The sequence below is a fragment of the Daucus carota genome, chromosome 5 (assembly GCF_001625215.2).
Source record: "Daucus carota subsp. sativus chromosome 5, DH1 v3.0, whole genome shotgun sequence".
NCBI lineage: Eukaryota > Viridiplantae > Streptophyta > Magnoliopsida > Apiales > Apiaceae > Daucus > Daucus carota.
In genome coordinates this window covers 42,887,328-42,908,739 of record NC_030385.2, presented here as the reverse complement: position 1 = coordinate 42,908,739, position 21,412 = coordinate 42,887,328, and the positions used below count along the sequence as shown (strand labels likewise).

At 34.7% G+C, this 21,412-nt stretch overlaps 4 protein-coding genes across 7 annotated transcripts; 3 read left to right on the top strand and 1 right to left on the bottom strand.

The window, feature by feature from the left end:
* The first annotated feature begins 569 nt into the window (after positions 1-569).
* LOC108222855 (probable plastidic glucose transporter 1) lies at positions 570-5,274 on the top strand. Of its 2 annotated transcripts, none has more exons than XM_017396793.2 (12): positions 570-818; positions 906-1,038; positions 1,401-1,601; positions 2,109-2,208; positions 2,309-2,421; positions 2,558-2,651; positions 2,735-2,891; positions 3,085-3,231; positions 3,578-3,651; positions 3,866-3,954; positions 4,065-4,179; positions 4,721-5,274. In XM_017396793.2, the coding sequence occupies exons 1-12, from the start codon at positions 626-628 to the stop codon at positions 4,778-4,780; spliced, it is 1,476 nt and encodes a 491-aa protein (XP_017252282.1). In that variant the 5' UTR covers positions 570-625; the 3' UTR covers positions 4,781-5,274. The 2 variants fall into 2 exon arrangements, with proteins under 2 accessions (XP_017252282.1, XP_017252281.1); XM_017396792.2 differs by having other exon boundaries at positions 573-818; positions 4,657-5,274.
* A 739-nt stretch (positions 5,275-6,013) lies between these two features.
* On the top strand, positions 6,014-16,602 carry LOC108223821 (uncharacterized). Of its 3 annotated transcripts, none has more exons than XM_017398250.2 (10): positions 6,014-6,482; positions 7,393-7,546; positions 8,230-8,404; positions 9,663-9,778; positions 11,656-11,715; positions 12,812-12,962; positions 13,214-13,280; positions 14,255-14,326; positions 14,674-14,739; positions 16,384-16,602. In XM_017398250.2, the coding sequence occupies exons 1-10, from the start codon at positions 6,192-6,194 to the stop codon at positions 16,516-16,518; spliced, it is 1,287 nt and encodes a 428-aa protein (XP_017253739.1). In that variant the 5' UTR covers positions 6,014-6,191; the 3' UTR covers positions 16,519-16,602. The 3 variants fall into 3 exon arrangements, with proteins under 3 accessions (XP_017253739.1, XP_017253738.1, XP_017253740.1); XM_017398249.2 differs by having other exon boundaries at positions 6,043-6,482; positions 7,390-7,546; XM_017398251.2 differs by lacking the exon at positions 11,656-11,715 and having other exon boundaries at positions 6,043-6,482; positions 7,390-7,546.
* Positions 16,603-16,798: 196 nt separating this feature from the next.
* Positions 16,799-17,609, bottom strand: LOC108223823 (small ubiquitin-related modifier 1). Its single transcript, XM_017398252.2, has 3 exons — positions 17,470-17,609; positions 17,122-17,271; positions 16,799-17,023 (listed from the first exon to the last, which is right to left on the bottom strand). The coding sequence occupies exons 1-3, from the start codon at positions 17,542-17,544 to the stop codon at positions 16,877-16,879; spliced, it is 372 nt and encodes a 123-aa protein (XP_017253741.1). The 5' UTR covers positions 17,545-17,609; the 3' UTR covers positions 16,799-16,876.
* Positions 17,610-18,322: 713 nt separating this feature from the next.
* On the top strand, positions 18,323-20,657 carry LOC108223820 (clathrin coat assembly protein AP180). Its single transcript, XM_017398248.2, has one exon. The coding sequence runs from the start codon at positions 18,454-18,456 to the stop codon at positions 20,554-20,556; it is 2,103 nt and encodes a 700-aa protein (XP_017253737.1). The 5' UTR covers positions 18,323-18,453; the 3' UTR covers positions 20,557-20,657.
* The last annotated feature ends 755 nt before the right edge of the window (positions 20,658-21,412 follow it).

Below are 21,412 nucleotides of genomic sequence, written 5' to 3'. Positions count from 1 at the left end.
ACATTGCTTAGTAATACTACAAGGAACCGAAAAGGCCAGGTACATTTCAACATAATTAGAAAGGTGATGCGAAAATAGTTTATATCCCGTGTCTAACTTTTAACATAATATTTTTTTGATATAATTCTATTTTCTAATAAAATTTTAAAATCTATTCAATATGTGAATATATTATATTTAATTTAACTAATTTTTCACGCATGTCTTTTTATTTTAAACGTAAATATATTATTAAAATATTAAAATAAATTTTAATTAAATTTTTAAGGAACTGACGGAGTAACTGGAGAAATTAAAATAATTAATTAAATTAGTCAAATAAATTTAATGCAGAATTATAGAGAGACAACATATAGTATGGAATATGGAGTCGCAAATTTATGTTGCGGTTGTCATGTTGACTCGTTTTCTTGGGCTGGTCCAGCAAGTCCGCCAGGACCGCACATCTACGCATTACTTGGGCCCGGGCAGTACAATTACTGCAGACCAATATTATGACCATAGTTCTTGGGCCTGGGGCTCTGGGCTAGGGCCAGTGAATGAGCTCCTCAAGACAATGATCAAATATTCAAATCTTAAAAGTACAATTAGTAGACCCCACTAAAATTATCACTCACGCACCCCGATGACATTGACGGCCGTTTTTACCCCGCCGGCGATCACTACTAAATATAGCAACACCACCTCACTTCATATCAATACATCATCAACACTCATTTATTCACCATTTCATTTTCTTTTTTCTTCAACCAAACTCACCATCTGTGCTGCAAAAAAGAAGCACCACCATCTTTCAGAATTCATTTCACACAAACCAGGTCTTCTCCTCTTATATATTTTTCTATTTGCTATTTGTGATTAATTGAGCTTATTTAATTTATTTAATGACATAATTGTGTTAGCAGATGGTGAGAATATACGTATGCAAGACAAAGAAAGCAGTGAAGATGATGATGATGATGATTTGGGTTGGCTACCTTGCTTTCCTCATGTCTTGACTGCTTCTATGTCCAATTTCCTATTTGGTTTTCACATTGGGTATCTTTTTTCCATCTTATCTTTTATTTTCGTATACGGTGGCTCCCTCCGTTCCTATTTAGTTGTCCACTTTTGTTTCGTAAATTATTTTTCGACTTTTTTTGTAAATGTATCTTGTACCTATAAATGCAAGTCTAGATATATTTTGAATACATGCTGATGCAAGCTCATGGCACATTGCTGTTCATCTATAACAATTTGTATTATTGCAAGTTAAAATGTTGAGCTTAGATTTTGATGCTTTGGGAGTAATTTGTTACAAAGGTCTGCATAGCGTCACTTAAAAAAAACACAGACTCTTTGGTGTCTGTTGCTATCAGAGTTTATGGTTTATTTGGCTGAAGGTGGTCAGTTTGATGCAGAGTGATGAATGGTCCTATTGTCGCGATTGCACATGAGCTTGGTTTTGAAGGCAATACAATTCTAGAAGGACTTGTTGTGAGCATATTTATAGCTGGTGCGTTTTTGGGAGGCATAACTTCGAGTTCCTTAGTTGACAAACTTGGTTGTCGGCGTACCCTTCAGCTTGCAACAATACCTCTTATTGTGGGTGCCATTTTGAGGTAAATTAAGCTTACATCTATGAGATATTATCCTTGCTGAGAACAGCACATATGCAGTGTATGGTATTACATTGTCGTTATTTACTCCCAAGTCCCGCCTACTTGCAATCTGTGTTTATTGCTCATCATTTAACTATAATTTTACAATCCGGTATAACTGTTGCTTGATTGCTTCCCCTCCGTTAAAACAGTTTTAAGCAACCAAAGCTGATTGCTCTATAATCATGTCCAATGATATTGATGCTTATACACTTATTGCCATGGGCTTCATATTATCTTACTCTATATTGATATTATTATTGAATCAACATCATTCCATACTCTCATATTTATAAATGAAGCACATATAGGAATCTCTAAATTAGGTGATTTCACATGAGTATATGTTCTTATGATTGTCATATTTTGACATTCTAGGTATACAATGTCTCATTCTCATGCTTAAATTGTCTTATTTGACTTTGATCGGTGAAATCATGTGATTGTGGGGCCTTCCTTTTGAAACAGTGCGCAAGCCCATGGTTTAGACGAGTTATTGTTAGGACGATTTCTTGTAGGCCTTGGTATCGGAGTAAATACTGTCCTGGTTTCGATATACATTTCAGAGGTAACCAGGTTATGCCACACTTTCATTATAGACTTATAGTGCTAAAATTTCGAGGTCTTTTATTCTTTAAGTATATACACATCCTAATCTTGATTCATAGGTGTCTCCGACAAAATATAGGGGTTCACTGGGGTCCTTATGCCAGATCGGCACATGCACTGGAATCATTGTGTCGCTCTTTCTTGGAATTTTCTCAGAGAATGATTCCAGTTGGTAAGACTTTCATTTTTTTTCCTGATTTAAAATCTAATTTTGCTCAAATTTTCTATCTAAAAACCACAACTAGGATACTTATAGTCTGTCTGCATATTTTGTTCTAAGCAAGTTCTCAGTGCATTTATATCTTCAGGTGGAGGACGATGCTCTACATCTCAAGTCTCCCTGGTTTCGCACTAGTAACTGGGATGCAGTTTGCTGTAGAAAGCCCCCGCTGGTTATGTAAAGTAAGATCACATTAGACTCTGAAATTTTTAGACCTTGCTTTCTCGTGTGTATTAGATACATACATATATGTGTATTTTTGTAGGCAGGGAGACTTGATGATGCAGAACTAGTTATCCGCAACCTCTGGGGATCATCTAAAGTTGAAAAGGCCATGGAGGAATTTCAATCAGTCATTAAGACTGATGGTGGTGATTTGCATAGCAGATGGTCAGAACTCCTAGAGGAGCCAAACTCGAAAGGTTGGAGTACAGTGGTTTGATTGGTCAAGCATAAATCATCTTTATCTTTTCTGTTATATTTTCTTGTATTATTACTGTTGCTAGTAGTATATATTTACACATGTGTTTGTTGAAAAAGAATGAAGAGTCGGTTTGGCTGCATCTCTTTTTGTAATACTCATGCCAACTGTGCTGCATATTTCATACACTGCAGTCGCGTTCATCGGAGGTGCTCTTTTCTTACTGCAGCAGTTTGCTGGCATAAATGGAGTTCTTTACTTTTCATCTTTGACTTTTCATGATGTTGGAATCACGAGCAGTGCTTTAGCGAGTCTGTGTGTTGGAGTGACCAACTTTGCAGGTTTAATATCTACTGCTCCATCCATTCTGTTATTAGAGATGCCTTGAAAATCGATAAATTTAAAGATTTTAAGATTAATTTTGGTCTTTGAGTGAGATCCTTGACTCGAGGTTAGGAAATGTGTTAATAGTCTGTAGCTACAACACTCTATCTACCTGGAATAAGTTTTTACAAGGATGATCGTGATTTTGTTTATCAACTCCGTATCTTTACATCAAAACAGACAAAAAAATTACTGGTTAAGTAGGGGAAGAGAATGCTCATATATTTTAGCCTTTTTTGCTCTCTCTATATATATTAGCTCCTTTGGTTTTGATATACTCATCACTGACTGATTTTGTTGTAGGCGCACTTGGCGCTTTATACTTGATTGACAGGCAAGGGAGGCAGAGGCTTCTCATAGGAAGTTACATGGGAATGGTAAGTGACAACAAAAAAATTATTTAAAAAAGATTGATATGCATCAAATAATGTAATCCTTGTGTTAATTACACTGCAAGAAAATGAGCAAGCTGGAGCTTGTTTATTCCTAGCCATTTAAGGAATTACATGTGTAGATTTGTTGCTGTAGGAGAAAATTCCTGATCTTTTCTTGTCTGGTATAAACTTATCCATTGAACTGGCCTTTATGCAGGCAATATCAATGTTTCTCGTGGTCTATGCTATTAGCTTTCCAATGGATGAGGTTCTGAGTCACAACCTATCGATACTGGGAACACTGATGTAAACTCTACCTGTTCTCCTAAATTATGGTTTATCATTTTTGTGCACTAATAAACTTTCGAATGATAATATATCATATGGCTATTATCTCAATCATTTTCCTTGTTTAGGTACATTTTCACCTTTGCCATTGGAGCTGGTCCAGCAACTGGTCTTATTATACCTGAACTTAGCAGCAGCAGAACACGTGGGAAGATTATGAGCTTCAGTTTCTCAGTTCACTGGGTATGTTTCATCTTTCTATAAATTAAAATAATAGACAGGCTGATACTGCGAAAAATATCAATTGTGTTCTACTGCAACTGGGGCTGTTGGATGTGTTTCCAGACAAAGATTAGTTTCAAATATGGAAGTTGGATTAAATATAATACTGAAATCTACTGTACTGTCTAGCATCTTGGTCCTTCCATGGTGAGTAAACATAAAGCAGTCATGACCTGCGAGCATTACTAAACAGGAAAGAGAAGTGCAACAAGTTCGCCTATATATCTTCCCCTCCTAGAGCCTGTTTTTTTAACTAGTGTAGTGGGATACACCGGGTATGTTTGATTTGGTTCAACAAATGTACTTGTAGGTGGTACTCGTATACATTATAGGTCTATAAGCCTATAATATACATGATATATGTTAATAAAACCCTGAACGCATATCACCCCTTCGGGACATGATTGTAAGCTCGCTTTCCTTGTCTTGAAAATGCAGGTTTGTAACTTTCTAATCGGTTTGTTCTTTCTTGATTTGGTGAAAACATTTGGCGTCGCCCCAGTTTATGCAAGCTTTGGCAGCGTCTCTTTGTTGGCCGCAGCATTTTCTTCTAGATATATAGTTGAAACTAAAGGACGATCCCTTGAAGAAATTGAGATGTCGCTAAATCTAAATTTCCCACCAAAAGAAAAGTGAGCTATATAAGTTTTGCTGTGATGACATTCAGATGGGGAAAAAAACCCAACATTAGATCTCCCAGTTAGTTGCCGAAGATTGACCTGAAGAAAAGTCACTAACTCGCTATTCCAGTTTTAATGTGATAGCATTCGGAATGAAAGCTGATCAGGAGAGGTACGAACCCATCACCCCTTAGATCAAGACAAGATCCCGTTTCCACTGGGGCAACTCTCACACTCCCAAGCATTTGATTTCTTGACAATTACCTTGAGGAAATGTAACAGAGATTCAATTTTTTGTCTGCTGAGAAATTCATGATTTTGTAGTTCAGTGAGGCATTGAATAAGTCGCAAGTTGAGGTACTTGCTGGTGTACCAAAAATATACACATTACAACAAACAAAAAAATTAAATAACAATAGGATAATGGTTTTCGACAGGAAGACCGGAATATCATGCTCTTTTATAGATGGCTATATTATTTTTTTACCAATTTAGTTAGAGAAAAAGCTAATATACTACATATCGAATATGCTACCTGAGGTTCGACGTAACGTCACATAATTTCAGGGATGTATAATGTATCCAAGTGGAATTATATATTTTGATAATTTTAATTTTATGGAGATTCCTGGTAAAATAGGGGAGAGTAGGTGTAGAGTCCTGAGGATATTGTTGCAAAATCTCATTAATTTGAATGAGATTTTAAATATGTTAAAATATATTAAATAATTTCATAAAATCCACTATTTTCTAAAGTTCAGTTCAACATCATTTAAATATTATAAAATTTAAATGAATTTAAATAATTCTAATTAAATATTACCAGATTTTGTAATATAATTTAAAATATTAATGAATAACCTCTTAATTCTCATACGTTTTTTAAAAATCCAAATTACCCTTAAATTTCGTAAATTAAAAATTATCTTTTAACACCTCAATTAAATACATCCTTTAAATTTTTAAAACTTTCTTGCACAGAAAGTTGGGTCACCATCAAAAGAGAAAATTGATTCAATCAGAGATTTCACGCGTTGAACTTTTTTTTTTTTCAGCTATTAACATTCGACTGACCGGAGCGGTTACGAAGAAGATCGAATAAAAATTAATGTTATGAAAATATTTAATTTAAAAAGTTGAAAACTGATTTATACAGCAACTACAAAGTAAATTGAGACTACTGTTGTTACCGTTGACATGTCACTTTCCGATTTAATACTCCTTCGGAGAAATTAATACATTGATACAGCCAATTACTTCGATGAAAAGACTTGTGGATGTAAAATCTCAAGTAATTTTGGAGTAGTATAATTCTAGTATATAATCAAATCAATTGATTGCGATCATTTGAGTATGGGGAGTAGCGGCGAGTCGTTGATGATGATGAGTGTCATCGGCGCCGGAGACGCCACAGCCGGCGACATAGAATCACCACCACCACCTCAACAACAGCGACAACGAAGTAGTCACTCACTCGAATTATCAGCAACAGCAGCTAGATCGCTTGAAGAAGGCGATTCGATAAAAAGAAACGAGAATGAAGATGATACTGATGATGATCATATTGTTCCGCTTTTGAGTCAGTCTCAGAAGCCTAAAATCAACATCTTCTCGCTCTCTTACTCTAGACCTAAATCTAACCGAGTATGTTCTCTCTCCCTCCCCTCCCTCTCTCTCTCTCTCTCTGTCTGTCTCTCTCTATATCTCTCTCTCTCTCTCCCTCCCTCTCCCTCCCTCTCTCCCTCTCCCCCCTCCCCCTCCCTCCCCCTCGCCCTCTCCCCAGTCCCCCCCCCCCCCCCATGTGTGGTGCTAATTAGTCTGCTACTGTTATTCATTGATTCTTGTATATTTTTCGGAGCTTGTTAGTGAAATGCTGTTAGTTTATGTTTTCGATTATAATCTGAGTTGTGTGTAGTGTAGTTTGAAGCAATTTTCAGTTGAGGATTTAGGTCTAGGGTTTAGGAATGTGTGATAAACCCTTAATTAGACATTACAATTAGAGAAAAGTGACACAGAAAGTGAATTTGTCATTTCGTCGTTATAAAATTTCTAAATGATATAGGTCAAGGTCTAAAGGAATTGAACAATTATTGATGTGTAAATTAAAAGGAACGAGCTCTAGTTAGACTGGTAAATCAGATGGAGGGATTTTTTGCACCAGATGTTTACAATCCAACTTAAATTCTACATCCCATCCTAGTCCCATCCTTCTCACCCAACAAACCATTATTTTATTTTGTTTTTATTTTGAACATGATTGGTCATTTGAATATATATATCAATATCCTTCACAAGTATTATCATAAAAAACATGCTATCTTTATATATGTCATATTATCTATTCTTACCCCATGATAGTTCTTTCTTCCCTCTACTTTGCTTTTCATCTTTATTCTTATATAATGTTGAGCAGGTCCTATATTGATGCCCCCAACTTGTAGCTCTTGTATTGATGCCCTCAAGATTTAAGTTTTCTATATATAACAAAATCATGGCAATCAAATTGGATTTTAAAGCAAGGAACTAATTTTGCATTCTTGTTGTTAATTAGCAGGAGCAGATCACAAGATTAGCTGAAACAGAGACGTCACTGTTTAGTTTGTCTGTAATGTGGGTATGGGGCGGTTCTAGGTATTCTGGTCTTTTGTGCGTTGCGTTGTCGTCATTTATCTACTGTCTGATGGAACTTTTTGCAGACTTATTTTCTGGTGAGTAATTTCCTTACTTTTATTTACAAAACAAAGCTATCTGATGGAGTTTCAGTCCATGTGGTTGCGGGATAGGACAAACACATGACTGGACTAACACTTATACCAGTTTAATTAGCTTAGAATTTTATGTCAATCTATTAATTAGTGTCAAAAAATCGTTGAATGATGAACTAACTTAGTTTGTGTGTGTATAAATTTTGTCGAAGTTAAGTTAAAATGGGAAGCAGGGTCTGGTTATAGTTAGTAGTAAGCCAGATGTAAGGAAATATTGTGATTTGCCGAAATTTTGGTGCAAATGCTGAATTGCTTTGTTTCTCTCTCTAAAATTTTCAAGTCTTTGGGACTTTTGTCATTAATTGAATTCCTGTAAATTTATACTCATATCTTTCATTTGTTGTGGTCATTTGCATGAATGACAGATGCTTTATTTTTCGCAAGCTGTTGTTTTTTAGCTCTAGCTTTAGGTAGTTTAATTCGTCTTCAAATATTTTCATTACCGTTATCTGTGCTGCCACAATTGTATTTACGTGCAATCTAGAATATTAACCCCTTGTGTGGAGTAAGTCTTACGATCAATGTTGCAATTTTAAGAATGTATTTGTACATTTTTTTAATTAATATTTTCTTTGGATTCTACATTCTTCTATCTGTTAATTGTACTCCTTGTTTTCAATTGACAGTGCAACCTATTCCTCTATTTGAGATAGCATTCGCGAGGTGTACAGTAATGGCCATAATATCATTTGTTTGGTTGAAGAAAAGTGGATATCCAGTATTTGGACCAGCAAATGTCAGGAAACTTCTTGTATCAAGAGCTGTTGTTGGTTACATTTCATTGATGAGTTTTATTTACTGGTCAGTGTTAAATAAACTGGTTGAAGACGTTTTTTCGTTGCTTTACACATCTCCCACATGTTTACCATCTGATACGCATCTTTAAAATGCGTTTTACCCCCACCGGCCTTTTCCTACTATTTTATGATTTACATTCTTGATATATATTTAAATTTATAAGAATGTCCCCTTTCCATGCTGTGGTATATTCGTGCTTAATTTATTTGAAATGTTATATTTTGGAAATGTATTTAATACACTTTACATGACTATAATTCTTGTACTTCTGATAATTAACTTGAATGTAAACTTGTATATCCACTGTATGTTGGGATAATTTTCATATGGCTGGATTGTTGAAGCAATTGTTGAAATTGTTGTTTATGAAGGAGGATAGAGAAATATATCATAAGCAGGGGTGGGGGGAGGTATTTTGTCGTTTTAAATTTACCATTTGCAAGAACGAAGACATGGATATCGAGTTAAACCTCCAACATTCTATTTTTTGCCGATTTGGTAATGATGTAGTAAATAGTGCTCCTTTCTCAACTCATTAATTTCCCATTTCACATTGTTAGTAGTAACAAGAAACCTGGAACCATACATTTTTGTCAAAATGAAAAACGAGTATCATATTTTCCTTTGTATAGTCCCGGGTCATATTACCACATCTAGTTCATATATTCACCTTGAAGATTAGTACTGGATTTGCTTTCGCATAGGGGCGGAAGCGAAGCGAATATCAAATAAGTGCATTTTAAGAAATCTCCTCCCCTTCTCATGCTTTACATGGAAAAGTTCTCCTCAATGTTGTGTACATGAAGCAACTGGGCCTGAAACTTATAAAAGGCAGATGCACTTGTTGCAACTGGGCCTGAAACTTAAAAAAGGCAGATGCACTTGTTGCAAAGCACATCTGATTGTTGAAAGTTGGCATAAATATTGCGACAGGATAGAATTACTAAATTAGAGGCACGGGTGCATGTGATAGTGTACTTGAACTAATTTTGTACTAAATTTAAAACTTTTGGTGATATATGTGTCAAAGAAATTTATCAGCATATTCTGGACATATATAAGATCTGCTAATGAATTAAAATGTTGTTTAACTTGCCAAAAGGAAAGACAGATGGGTAGTGCATTAGTTAGAGGTTCATCAGTGATGTTTTTGTTCTTACTTGCTAAATACCCTGAGATGCTTTTTAAGAGGATTTTTTTCTGGCGGTTTGGAGCTTAACATAATTCTAATATTGTTTTATCTTGCAATTGTTTTATTCAGCATGCAAAGGTTACCTCTATCACAGGCTATTGTTTTGAGCTTCACAACTCCAATAATGGCATCAGTTGCTGCAAGATTCATTTTGCATGAAAAGATCAAAATTGCTGAATTAGGAGGTATGCTAATTTGTGTTTAGTTGCATAATAATAATTATAAAAAATGCCTAGTAAAGACTAAAGAGTGGGCAATTTATATCTTGACTGTAGTGGTCAAAGCTGTCTTGATTTTGGTAGGTGAAAGTATATATTATTGGCTTTCTTCTACACAAGAGTAGAAGAGCGTTTGGTGTATACTGTATGCTCGCTAATAGTCAAATTGCGTCAGTTTTCATAAATAATAATGCATGCTATGTGAATTACTGTGTCGGTACTTTTCTGAATATATGCTTTGAACTGTGGTAGCAGTAGAAAGCCAGAAACTAGTGCTATTAAGGCTTATGATATATATGTTTCTGCTAGTACATTGAGAGGCTTGTAGATAGAGGGTGCATATAATTGGTTTGCTTTTACCAAAATGTAAAGAAGAAATTTGACTAGAGCCGGCTATTAACATGTGAAGTGGAGCATTTGCACAGGGCCTCAGATTTTAAGGGCCCCAAATTTGATAAAAAAAACACTATGTATATTATATATAGTACTCATACTCACTTAATTTAATTAAATAAATTGTTTGTTTGTTTGTTTGTTTTTTTATTTATCTTCATATTTTTAACTTTTGTATAAAAAATTATGTAAATATCTAATAAGAATTTAATGCTCATTAGCCATTAAAATTTAACTTATCTAGTCTTCTTTTACAATTTATAAATTATAATTTAATATATGTTTGTAATTAATTTCATATTAAATAACGTAAATAGTGACATATACAATATAATATTACTTATTTGTTAAAGTAGATTATTCAATATAACATTGTTCTTATTGATTTTTATATTAATATAAATAACGTTACTTTTATATAATTTATTATTTATGATTTATAACAAAATAAATTTATATAAAAATACAATTTTATATTTTCCGGGGCCTCACTTTTATATTTGAACAGGGCATCCCAGAATGATTAGCTGGCCCTGAATTTGAAAATGTCTCCGCAACAACAAGCATATGACTTTGCAAGGACCAAAATGATTATATATCATAAGAGTATAGATATATAGTCAATATTAAATTTACAGTTATAAAATTGATAATTTCCAGAGTTATATACTTGTGGCTATCATGTATGCCTGATTTTTCATTAAATTTAATAAATACAAGAATTATTATATTATTTTTTTCTGGATTTGGATCTTTTATATGTACATTATAAAATAATGTGTGGTTGAAAATTATAATTTTAAAGTTTTCATGACTTTTCAATTAAATTAAATATTAGAAAATATATTGCTCGATAAAGTAATGTGTTTATGATATTTTTGTGTAAAACTGTGTGGATGGATACGACTTCACCCATTCTTAAAAACGTTTAATGTGTGGTAAATTTATTAATGAGAAATCTATACTTAATAAATTAATTGAAGATATTCGAAGTGGTGAAACTAGAAGACAAATTTGATTCTACGGGTGAAACCAAATTTGGTATAATGAGATACCATTAAAAAGGGAGTTATGTTTTGAAAGCGGGTATGGATTTGGCTACTTATTGGTCTAGCAGATATCTTTAAGCAAAATTCTCCGTATAGCCCTATGTGAATACATACTCTTTCTCACAAAACCCCCAAGTCTGAGAGGTCAAGATTCTGTCATGGAACACGTTTTTTTTTTTTGCTATCCAAAAATAACTTCATAATATGATAGTCTTGTTTTTTTTTTTTTGGTTGCAAGGTTGCTGCATCTTCGTATAAACTATATTGTAATCTTGCTTTGACTGCAGACCTCAATTCAAAGATGTTTGGTTTTCTTGAGATGTATTCACTTACTTAAATATTTTATATATAAGTAACCTCTTTGATTTCCAAATTGAAAATTCATATGTTTTGCACTTTCAGGTCTTGCTTGTAGTTTCTTTGGCGTGCTCTTCATTTTCCACTCAATGTTTATCGCACAAGGTATAGAAGTGAGTTGGTAAAACTTCCTCTGCTAGTAATCCAAAAAAAATATTCCCATTTATTACGACATCTTATAATTTGACATAAAATATCCCAACCCAGAGTGTGGTGTTTAACCCTCTTCTTCTTTTTCTTTTTATGCTTTATTCTTGTTTAACATGTACATGTTATTGTGGTTGTGTTCTGTGATATTCTTCTTGAATTATTCTCTAGCTGAAGTAAGATTTTAAAGGTTTCAAGTCTGCATGTGATGCATTTTCTTACACAGTATTTTGTTTGAGAGATGATACTATATATGTACACAAAGGACGTTCGGGCATATAGTGACATACTGATGTGTCTTTCACCCACTTGCGACATAGTATACTTGCGTATAAAATCTTATTAACCTATTTTACTTGATTAAATAATTAGAACTGCGCAACTACGTAATTCCTTGTTAATTTGTTATTGTCAATTTAGTCATTAATTCAGCCTTTTGGCCTATTAAGTGCAATTGATATTAACATTGTGTCATAAAGTAAGTGTATGAACTATGAACTAAAAGCTTCAGTTGATAGTAGGTGCTCTTTCTGTTTCTTACTTTCACATGTTACATTTTTAATATTTCATAAGCAAATTGACATAATTCCTTGGCTTTGTACTATTGTACTTGCTTCTCTAGTTTACAGTTACTTGCTCGAACATCCTTTTGCCCTACACAAGCTATTATGTTCTTCCCCTTTTCTAAGTATTGATTGCAGAGGCCCCGCCTCTATTGTTGCCGAGATAATAGCCTACTTCTTTTAATGATAGTTCTATTCCGGAAGTGTTTGGAATATTTGAAGATGGCATTGGGATGATTCTCTACCTTCTTAAATCTTTTAAATTTTCTCGACAGCAATTTCTGGAGATAGTAGAAGGAAAATTCAATAATTGTATCCCTTTGACGCTATATTGCGCGTGTTCATGTTTTCATTTTCTAAAACACCATAATAACTTGAACTACAGAGTGGACATTGTTGCCAAATATTATATTGCCTTTCACAATAAAATGAACATTGTACTTTACGTAATGCTGTGTGCATGATTAAATCTTTTCGTGGCACCCCTGCAGGTGGGATGGTAAAAGTTGGGCAAGCAAGTGATTCAATTGTACGAGAAACTGATCAGACTTATGGACTTGTAATTGGTTTGTTTTCGTCTGTACTTGGTGGTATTAGCTACTGCCTTGTCCGTGCCGGAGCAAAGGCATCTGATCAACCTGTGTAAGATCACTTGTTGAATTCAGGTCTCTTGTGATTAATAAATTTTAGATAGCAACTACGGAGTTCTTCATAAAGAATTGCTAGATTTTAGTGTCAAAATTGATGTCTAATAATTTTATATACAACTTTAATAGCTTGTTTTTGTAAATTACAATCCGAATGCTTTCATCGTAATGTTTTAAGTGTTAGCAACGACGATTCCAGGACACTTTAATAGCAGTTGACAATTCTCATTCGTTTTCTATCTTCAGATTGACAGTGTTTTCTTTTGCTGTATTTGCTAGTCCTTCGGCAGCAATATGTACATTTGCCTTCCAAGTAAGATCAGTCAGTTCTTTTGTTCAGATATGATACATCTTATTCTTTGCCTTTCTTCTTTGTTTTCTGGTGATGTATACTTTGTTTGTGAAAGACCTTGACCTGTGATTTACTTCATGTCCTGTGTTCTCATGGTTGAACTTATCATTCACTTGTGTTACTTTTCCAGTGGAATTATTCTGTATTAGATTATTTTTGTCGATTATGTTGCCTGAGCTATTTAAGGTTATCCTTTGCATAGAGCTACTGGGAATGTATCATTAAGTCACAAGTCACAAGTCACTCGTTAATGAATTTGCAATTGTATGTTTGATACTTTTGGTGTAGGGGACATATTTTCTAAATATAATTACAACAAATATTGGCAATAGGAAGTTTACTTTGGCAGTGTCAGATGTTCTATTTAAAACTTCATATTGTGGGGCAATAAAGACTAAAGATGCGCATAAGAAGTGTTATGACTTTTTTTTGGGTCAGAAAAGTGTTATGACATGAAAATGCTTGTAGTGGCCATTTAATGTCTTTGATCTATATTAATTAAATCAAACAGATTATACAGTTAATGAACGTGTTGTTCATATACATCTTCCTGGTAATTTGCTTATTTTGGTGCTTGCTATGTATATGACAAACCAATGAGTTTCCTTTGGTGGATTTATTTTTTTCTCCTAGTCTTTCCAGAAATTTCAAAAAGGAAGTACCTACTTATCAAGAGTGCCAAAGTAGGCACTTTACTGAAATGAGTTTTTATCTTTTAAGCTAAGCTCAAACAAACACCTCCATACTTTTACTGGAAAATGAGTGCTTGTTTTTGGGATTAGCTGAAACCAACACCCCCTATGTATGTAAATTAAATGCTGGAACATGTGTTGGCGGTGTAAAATAAGTTAATTCCATAAAAGAAAAGGTTGGAGGATGTCTTTAAGTTATATAGTGCTCTGATTTATGCTCACTTCATCACTCCGTCGGTGCAGGAATTTGTGATGCCCGGTTTTTATTCTTTCATCCTTATGGTTATAATGGGTTTACTGGCATTATTCGCGGAGGTGATGTTCTAACCCCTTCTATATTTATGCATGTTTTTCATGATGGTGCAATAAATATAGGTTAAATATTTTTTGGAAAATGCTAGGTACCCCAATAAGTGTTCCCAATTTTTTTTTCCCAATCTAGTTGGCAACCTATGATTGGTTCAACTCATACTAATAATAATGGGACCCCCTTTATGCACATCAACCACCCAATTAAAATTACCCATCTGTCTTCCATGTCATTTGGGGGAAAAAATTGGGAACAGAATTTGGGGTACGTAGCACTACTCATATTTTTTTTGTAACTTCCCTGACCATGTTCCAGAAAAATATAGACTTAAGAACCCTAACTCATGTTGCAGATTTTTTTAGCTCGAGGACTTCAATTAGAGAAAACAAGCAAGATTGCAAACGTTCAGTACCTTGAGGTATTATTTTTCGCTTGTTATGTTTTTGTTTTTTTTTGAATCAATCTCACAGACTATTATGACCTTACAACATAAAAAAAAAAAAAAATTGCAGCACCAAAGCTATGTTATGGATCTGTTTGCTTTAGTATGCTAAAGGAAATTATGATAAGTGTGGAAGTGGTGGATATACATAAGAACCACAAGAGAAGCTTACAAATCAAAAAGTTTTCAGTAAAGCAGTTAGAAAATGAACTATATCTTTAATTTTTGCACGTAGGCTGCACCTCGACAACCCACCCTATGATCAGTCTACACATATATGTCTTATAATGCTGCATCTAGTGCACTTCAATTATCAACCTCTTGTGAAGGAAGGGGTAGAATATGGACAAGTCCTCTGGTAACAACCAAGACTATAGGCCGAGCCCTGAGGTGAGGCTTCGGTTAGTATGTTTCGAGTCGTACCCATAATGGGTACAAAACTGATGACATCATGACACAATACTGGATGAAAGTGCACCAAAGAATCCCATTTGCTCTTAGATTAGTAAACTTTAGACAGGTTTTTTTAATCATGTCGGACCCAGCTGGACACTGATTTAGTCTTTAGTGATTAAACTGCGGTTAAGTTTAACAATTTAGTTAAGACACATTTATCATTTCATCTATATTAAACTATAATAACTGGTTATAATTTGTAGTAGTTTGTTTTGATATTTTTGTTCATCCTTGAATTACTCTTATCGACCTTATTTTAAAAGGTAAATAGAAAAAATATTTAAACAATGAGAGACAGACCAACGTATGTCTTATTAACTCTAACGTGTTCAATCTAAGACAAAGAGGAATTTGTCACGTGTTGTACTCCAACACAAACAAGAAGCCAAATAACATTCTATTTCCTATAAATGGAGAAATAAGAAATATGATTTAAAATTATTATTTTTTAAAGAAGAAAAAAAGTAAAACTGCCATCATTAATAGATACTAATATTAAAAAAACATTTACAGATATATGATGAAAATGTTTATTTTTTCTACTACCCTTTACAATTTATTAAAAAAAATTATAAAAGCTAAATCTCTATAATTAATCGAATAACATTTAATCAAACTATATTGATATAGAATTTTTCATACAATTGTAGACATCCAACAATACTAAAAGACTAATAAAATGATGTTAAATTAAATTACAAATAATAAAATTCTGAATTATATGTACCACGGGTTTAGGGCTAGTATATTTAATGTACTTTGTACATAATTATATGCTCAAATTTTCAATAATGCGATAAGCAAGTACCTAACTTAAAGTTGGATGTAACATGTGGTTTATATGTAGAGACTAATTGAATTATAATTGCAAGAAGTGGTCATTTCTTAAATCTGAAATATTAAAGCTAAATTGTTTCGAATTTCGAATACGCTGAATGAGTTTTATATAATGTGTTTTAATGATCTTTAATTCTAATTATTCATCAGCGTTAACCTGCAGGGGTAATTAGAAACTTCATATTTTTATTATATTTTCATAATTATAAAACCAAATAATTGAAGTTCTTTTAAATTAGTATTAATCTTAATATTGCAAAGATTGTAAGTATATGTGGATTGATATGATGAGTTACTTGAGGTTATTGGTAATTTCTTTGTGTTCAGGCTGCTCTCTCACAGATTTGGGTAATGGGTTCTTTGACAGTTGTTCCATCATTTGGTAGACTTGTTGGGTGTCTACTTATTTTGGCATCCATTTGTTCTACTTTCTTTGTTGGACCTGAAAAGGAGGTTGAATGATGCTACTCTGTATAGTTAATTTATAGTTTTGAATGAAAATTATTTGCTGCTCAAATTCTTCAGCAATTTACAGAACTGGCGCCACATTCTCTCTTTTTCCCTTTCAATTTGTAGTATATTACTTTGTTGTAGGTCAGATTGAAATATTAGTCTAGTGAGGGTGAGAATCTGAACCTCAAGGGTCATGAGTGGAGGTGGCACGAGTTATTCCTAACCCCAAGATTTTGGCAGATTTTGTTTTTGAATTACGATGATGCTCGGCCAAATTAGGAAACTCTGAGACCATCAAATAGCTTTGAATAACAAGGATTATAACAAGAACAGTACTAGTGAAGCCAATACCCGCTAATACAAGAGCTTATAAGCAAAGTGAAAAAGTAAAGACTAGAGTTCCGGCAAACAAGAAACAGCTAATATAACATAAATCAGTAACAGCGGGAGAGGAGGCAGTCCCCCCTGTTTGGTGCAACATCGCATCAATCTCATCCCCATCCTCCATTTCCAGCTGCAACACAAAAACACACAAAGATATTACTATTAGACAAATCTCTCGAGGACTCACATCACTTGAATTCAGTAACAAAAATGTTCCTGGGTGGGTACCTCATCGGGAGTCTGCTCGGCACGGAGACGACGGCCATCGAATAAAAAGGCGATGGAGGCGATGTCAACAGATTGGCGATCACAATAAGCATTCATTAACTTCTTCAGTTGTGTACTCCTTTTTATCCTGAAAAACACTTCATTGCCATCCTGAAATCATTCATTTACAAAACCAACCTCACCCATCCATTATGCACAAAACATCATACTATTGTACGTAGGAGTGATCTTCCTTTAAAAATATTTTTAAAAAAAATCGTCATAATAATAGTAAATTTCTAAGATTATCATTTTAGGATAAAGTCATGAACAAATAAATACACACCGATACACTGAGATATGAACTACCTGGACCTTAACCTTGAGATTAATGTGATCTCCATCTGGCTTCCTGTCTTCATCTACTCCACCTTGTTGACTCATTTTTCTTTTTCAGTTGAGAATTATGTGGACAACGCAGAGAAATGTGTACGTGTATTTAACTATTTACATCTGTTAAAAAAAAAACTATTTACAGAAAAAACGGCTCTAGGATTAGCTTTAAAACCACGCTGACTATTTTTGTCACTTTCATTTGTCCCTTTTCGTTTTTCCATTCGATATCTGTTTTATCTGGATAGGGACCGGTCCCTCCTTATCCTCATCTTTAAGTATTTTTACCATAATTCTCGCTTTCCAGTTCGTTTTTCCATTCGGTTTCTGTTTTATCTGGATAGGGATCGGTCCCTCTTTATCCCCATCTTTAAGTATTTTTACCATAATTCTCGCTTTCCAGTCGTAGTCGTTAAGATAATCTTTTGATTTTCTTTATTTATACGTATTTTCTTACGAGTTATCGAGACTCCTTATATTTAATAAAAAAATATGAATTTATAAAAGATCACAAATAGTTATGTATTTCTCTTCCCTCTCTATTCTATCATCACAATTTCAGGATTAAATTCTTTTGTAATCCCTCGGCTACGAGTTATTCAATCAAAACAAATTATGTTACGAATTTCAGGCGCTAACCAGCTTTATTGGTTTTTAATATTTAATTCGTAAAATAAATCGAAGTACATTATGAAAATTAACGGACTAGAGAAAAGAAGGGTACGAGTCCCGGTGACTCGTATGAGGTAATGAGGGAGTCAAGGAGAAGCCCCCATCTCATTCCCCAACAAAAAAATTCTCCATTTTTCAACTGCACTTTCTCCTCTTTCTCTCAATCAAAACCTCACTTGAAAGATAATTAAACACACTAATTCTTAATCATAAGCGTTTTCACAATAATACAGCTGATCATAAACATTAAAGGTGTGTGAGAAACACATTTGCATTACAAAATCTACAATGCCGAGCACCCTTACAAAGGCAATTGGAGCAGTAAAGGATCAAACTAGCATAAGTCTCGCCAAGGTTGCTAGCAGCACAAGCCTTGAGATTGCCATCCTTAAGGCCACCACCCATGACAATGTCCCTGTCGACGAACGTTACGTTTATGAAATCGTCCACCTCGTCTCGTCTCATAAAATGTACGCGAGATCATGTGCTAGAGCCATTGGCAAGAGGATTGGGCGCACGAGGAATTGGATCGTGGCATTAAAATCATTGTTGCTAGTTCTAAGGATATTTCAGGACGGTGATCCTTATTTTCCTAGAGAAGTCCTCCATGCTATGAGACGAGGAGCGAAAATTCTCAACCTTCATAGCTTTCGTGATGATTCCAACTCAAGGCCGTGGGACTACACCACATTTGTGCGCATGTTTGCTCTTTATCTAGATGAGCGGTTGAATTGTTTTCTCACGGGGAAGCTTCAGAGACGATACACGATCAAAGAGAGGGACAGAAATGGACGTAGGGGACAGCAGAGGCGTATTGAGGTTGTTAATGAAATGAAACCTCCAGTGCTGCTCGACAGGATCACAAATTGGCAGAGATTGCTCGACAGAGCCATTGGCACGAGGCCAACCGGTGTAGCCAGTACCAACAGATTGATCTTGATATCTCTTTATGCAGTTGTGGAAGAGAGTTTTGATCTTTACCGCGACATCTCTGAGAAACTTGCTCTTCTTCTTGATGGTTTCTTTCATTTGCAGTACCATTTGTGTGTTGGTGCTTTTGAAGCTTGTGTTAGGGCCTCGAAACAAAACGAAGTGCTTAGACAATTCTATTCTTACTGTCTGAGTTTAGGTGTAGGAAGATCATTTGAATACCCTAGCATTCAACCTATATCCCAAGAGCTGATCGATACGTTACAAGAGTACTTGAAAGACCAATCTTCTTTTCCGGCAGTTTCAAAATCTCCACAAAAAAGTCTAGCTCTCCCACCAGCACCACCATCAAACTCATCACGACGTGGAAGCTATGAAGGCTCCGATGGACAGTCCGAGTTCTCTGAATTCTCCCCTGCTAAGTATTCTAAAAGAGGTTCAAAATCTAAATCGCGTTATACATTAGAAGATCTACTAAATGCTACAGATACAGGTGTAAGACATGGGATATCCATAGACTTGGAGGCTTATAATACTGATCAACCTGACAATCGTAGTGAACAATATCACAATCGAAGGACAAGTGATGCTCGTTCGACTCAGTCATTACCCGCCTTAGAGCCAATGGCGGATTTATTATCCTTCGATGATTGGCCTGAGCAAACACAAGAAGCTCCATCAAAGCAAGAACAATCACAATCTCTTTTCGTAACTGGTTGGGAGGTAGTCCTTGCGGAACCTGCACAAGAACCATCTACTCAAGCGGAACCAAACCAATCAAACAGCTTTAACACCATCCCGGGACAAGAACAAAGAGGGCAAGAAACAAGTTCAGGAGATAACTGGGAGCTTGTGCTAGAAGAAACTAAGGGAAATCTGTATAATCAGTCAGCAGCATTGCCAAAATACACCACCACACAACAAAATCAGACATCATCACAGCTACAGCCTCACAAATCAGGCACCTTCGACCCCTTCTCCGAGCCTGAACGCCCAAACAGGCCAGAAACAAGTTCAGGACAGGGCTGGGAGCTCGTCCTTGCAGACACTGCAACACAAACACCGCAACAACAACAAGATTTCACCTCATCAATAAACAACTTGTATGATCAACCAGCACCGTCTTCAACAAGTACTTATAATCCATTTCTGGAAGAACCGGGGGAATTAGCTATAGTACCTAGTGTTGCGTATCCAACTGCAGCCAATGCTGGTAGTCTTGGAGGTTTCGAGCCAGAATTCCAGACAAATAAAGCATTTTCAGCAGCGCCTACATTTCAAGCAACTCCAGCGCCTACATTTCAAGCAGCAACATCAACATATTCTACTCAAGATTCAAACGAGAATGATCCTTTCTCTAATCAAATGTTCAGAGGTTCCATTAGCCAACAGAACTTGTTGAGTGAGCAACAGTTATGGTTGCAGCAACAAAACGAGATCATGGCAAAACATACGGCTTAGCTAATTCACAACATAGTTTAGTATTGTAATTATATTATCCTAATTTTTGTTAGTGTTAATTTTTGTGGTATCAGTCTTTGCCATAATTTTTGTGGTATCAGTCTTTGCCAAAATTTTTGTGATGAATCGATTTATTATTCAATCTTCGATAAGAACTGAGAAATAATTAAATCAAACAGACCGTTTAACTTAAAACATGTACAGTATGAGATTTAGCCGTTTAAAATCATAGACTGTTATTTTAAATTTATCCAAACATGTCGAAGTCAACTGGGCCAGCCCACAGTTTCTGCGGACTTGTAGCATTTTAGACTTTTAGTCTCCTACTTGGACCAGCCTAACATAGAAGAAGAAAATCAAACGTAGACGTAGACACGACTGCAAGGTCGGCCCATAAACTGTTTTTCCGGTAAAACTAAAAGAGCTAAAGAAAATAAATCCGGCACTTTTTTTTTTTTTTTGAAACTATAAATCCGGCACTTAATAGATTAAAAAAAATATTTCTTAGAAGTAAAAATGTTTTATAAATTTTTGTCTACAAATTAAAGTGCAAAACATCCCTTTCAAACGGTTACAGTGATTCAGCTAATTCAAATAATCATAAAACTAAGCCAAACAATATAGAAACCGATTTGACAAAAACAAGAATCAAATTCAGAAATTGATAACTTCATATCACCAAGTATTCTAAGTCAAATATATTCAACATCCTTAAAAATAAGTAACTTTCGGATGAATATATATTTGAAACACAATACTAACTTTCTTATACAAACTGAATATTTTCAAGAATTCAACTCTGAATATTTTTGTTTCAAAATTCATGTGTTAAACATGACATGTAATGTAACGTCGC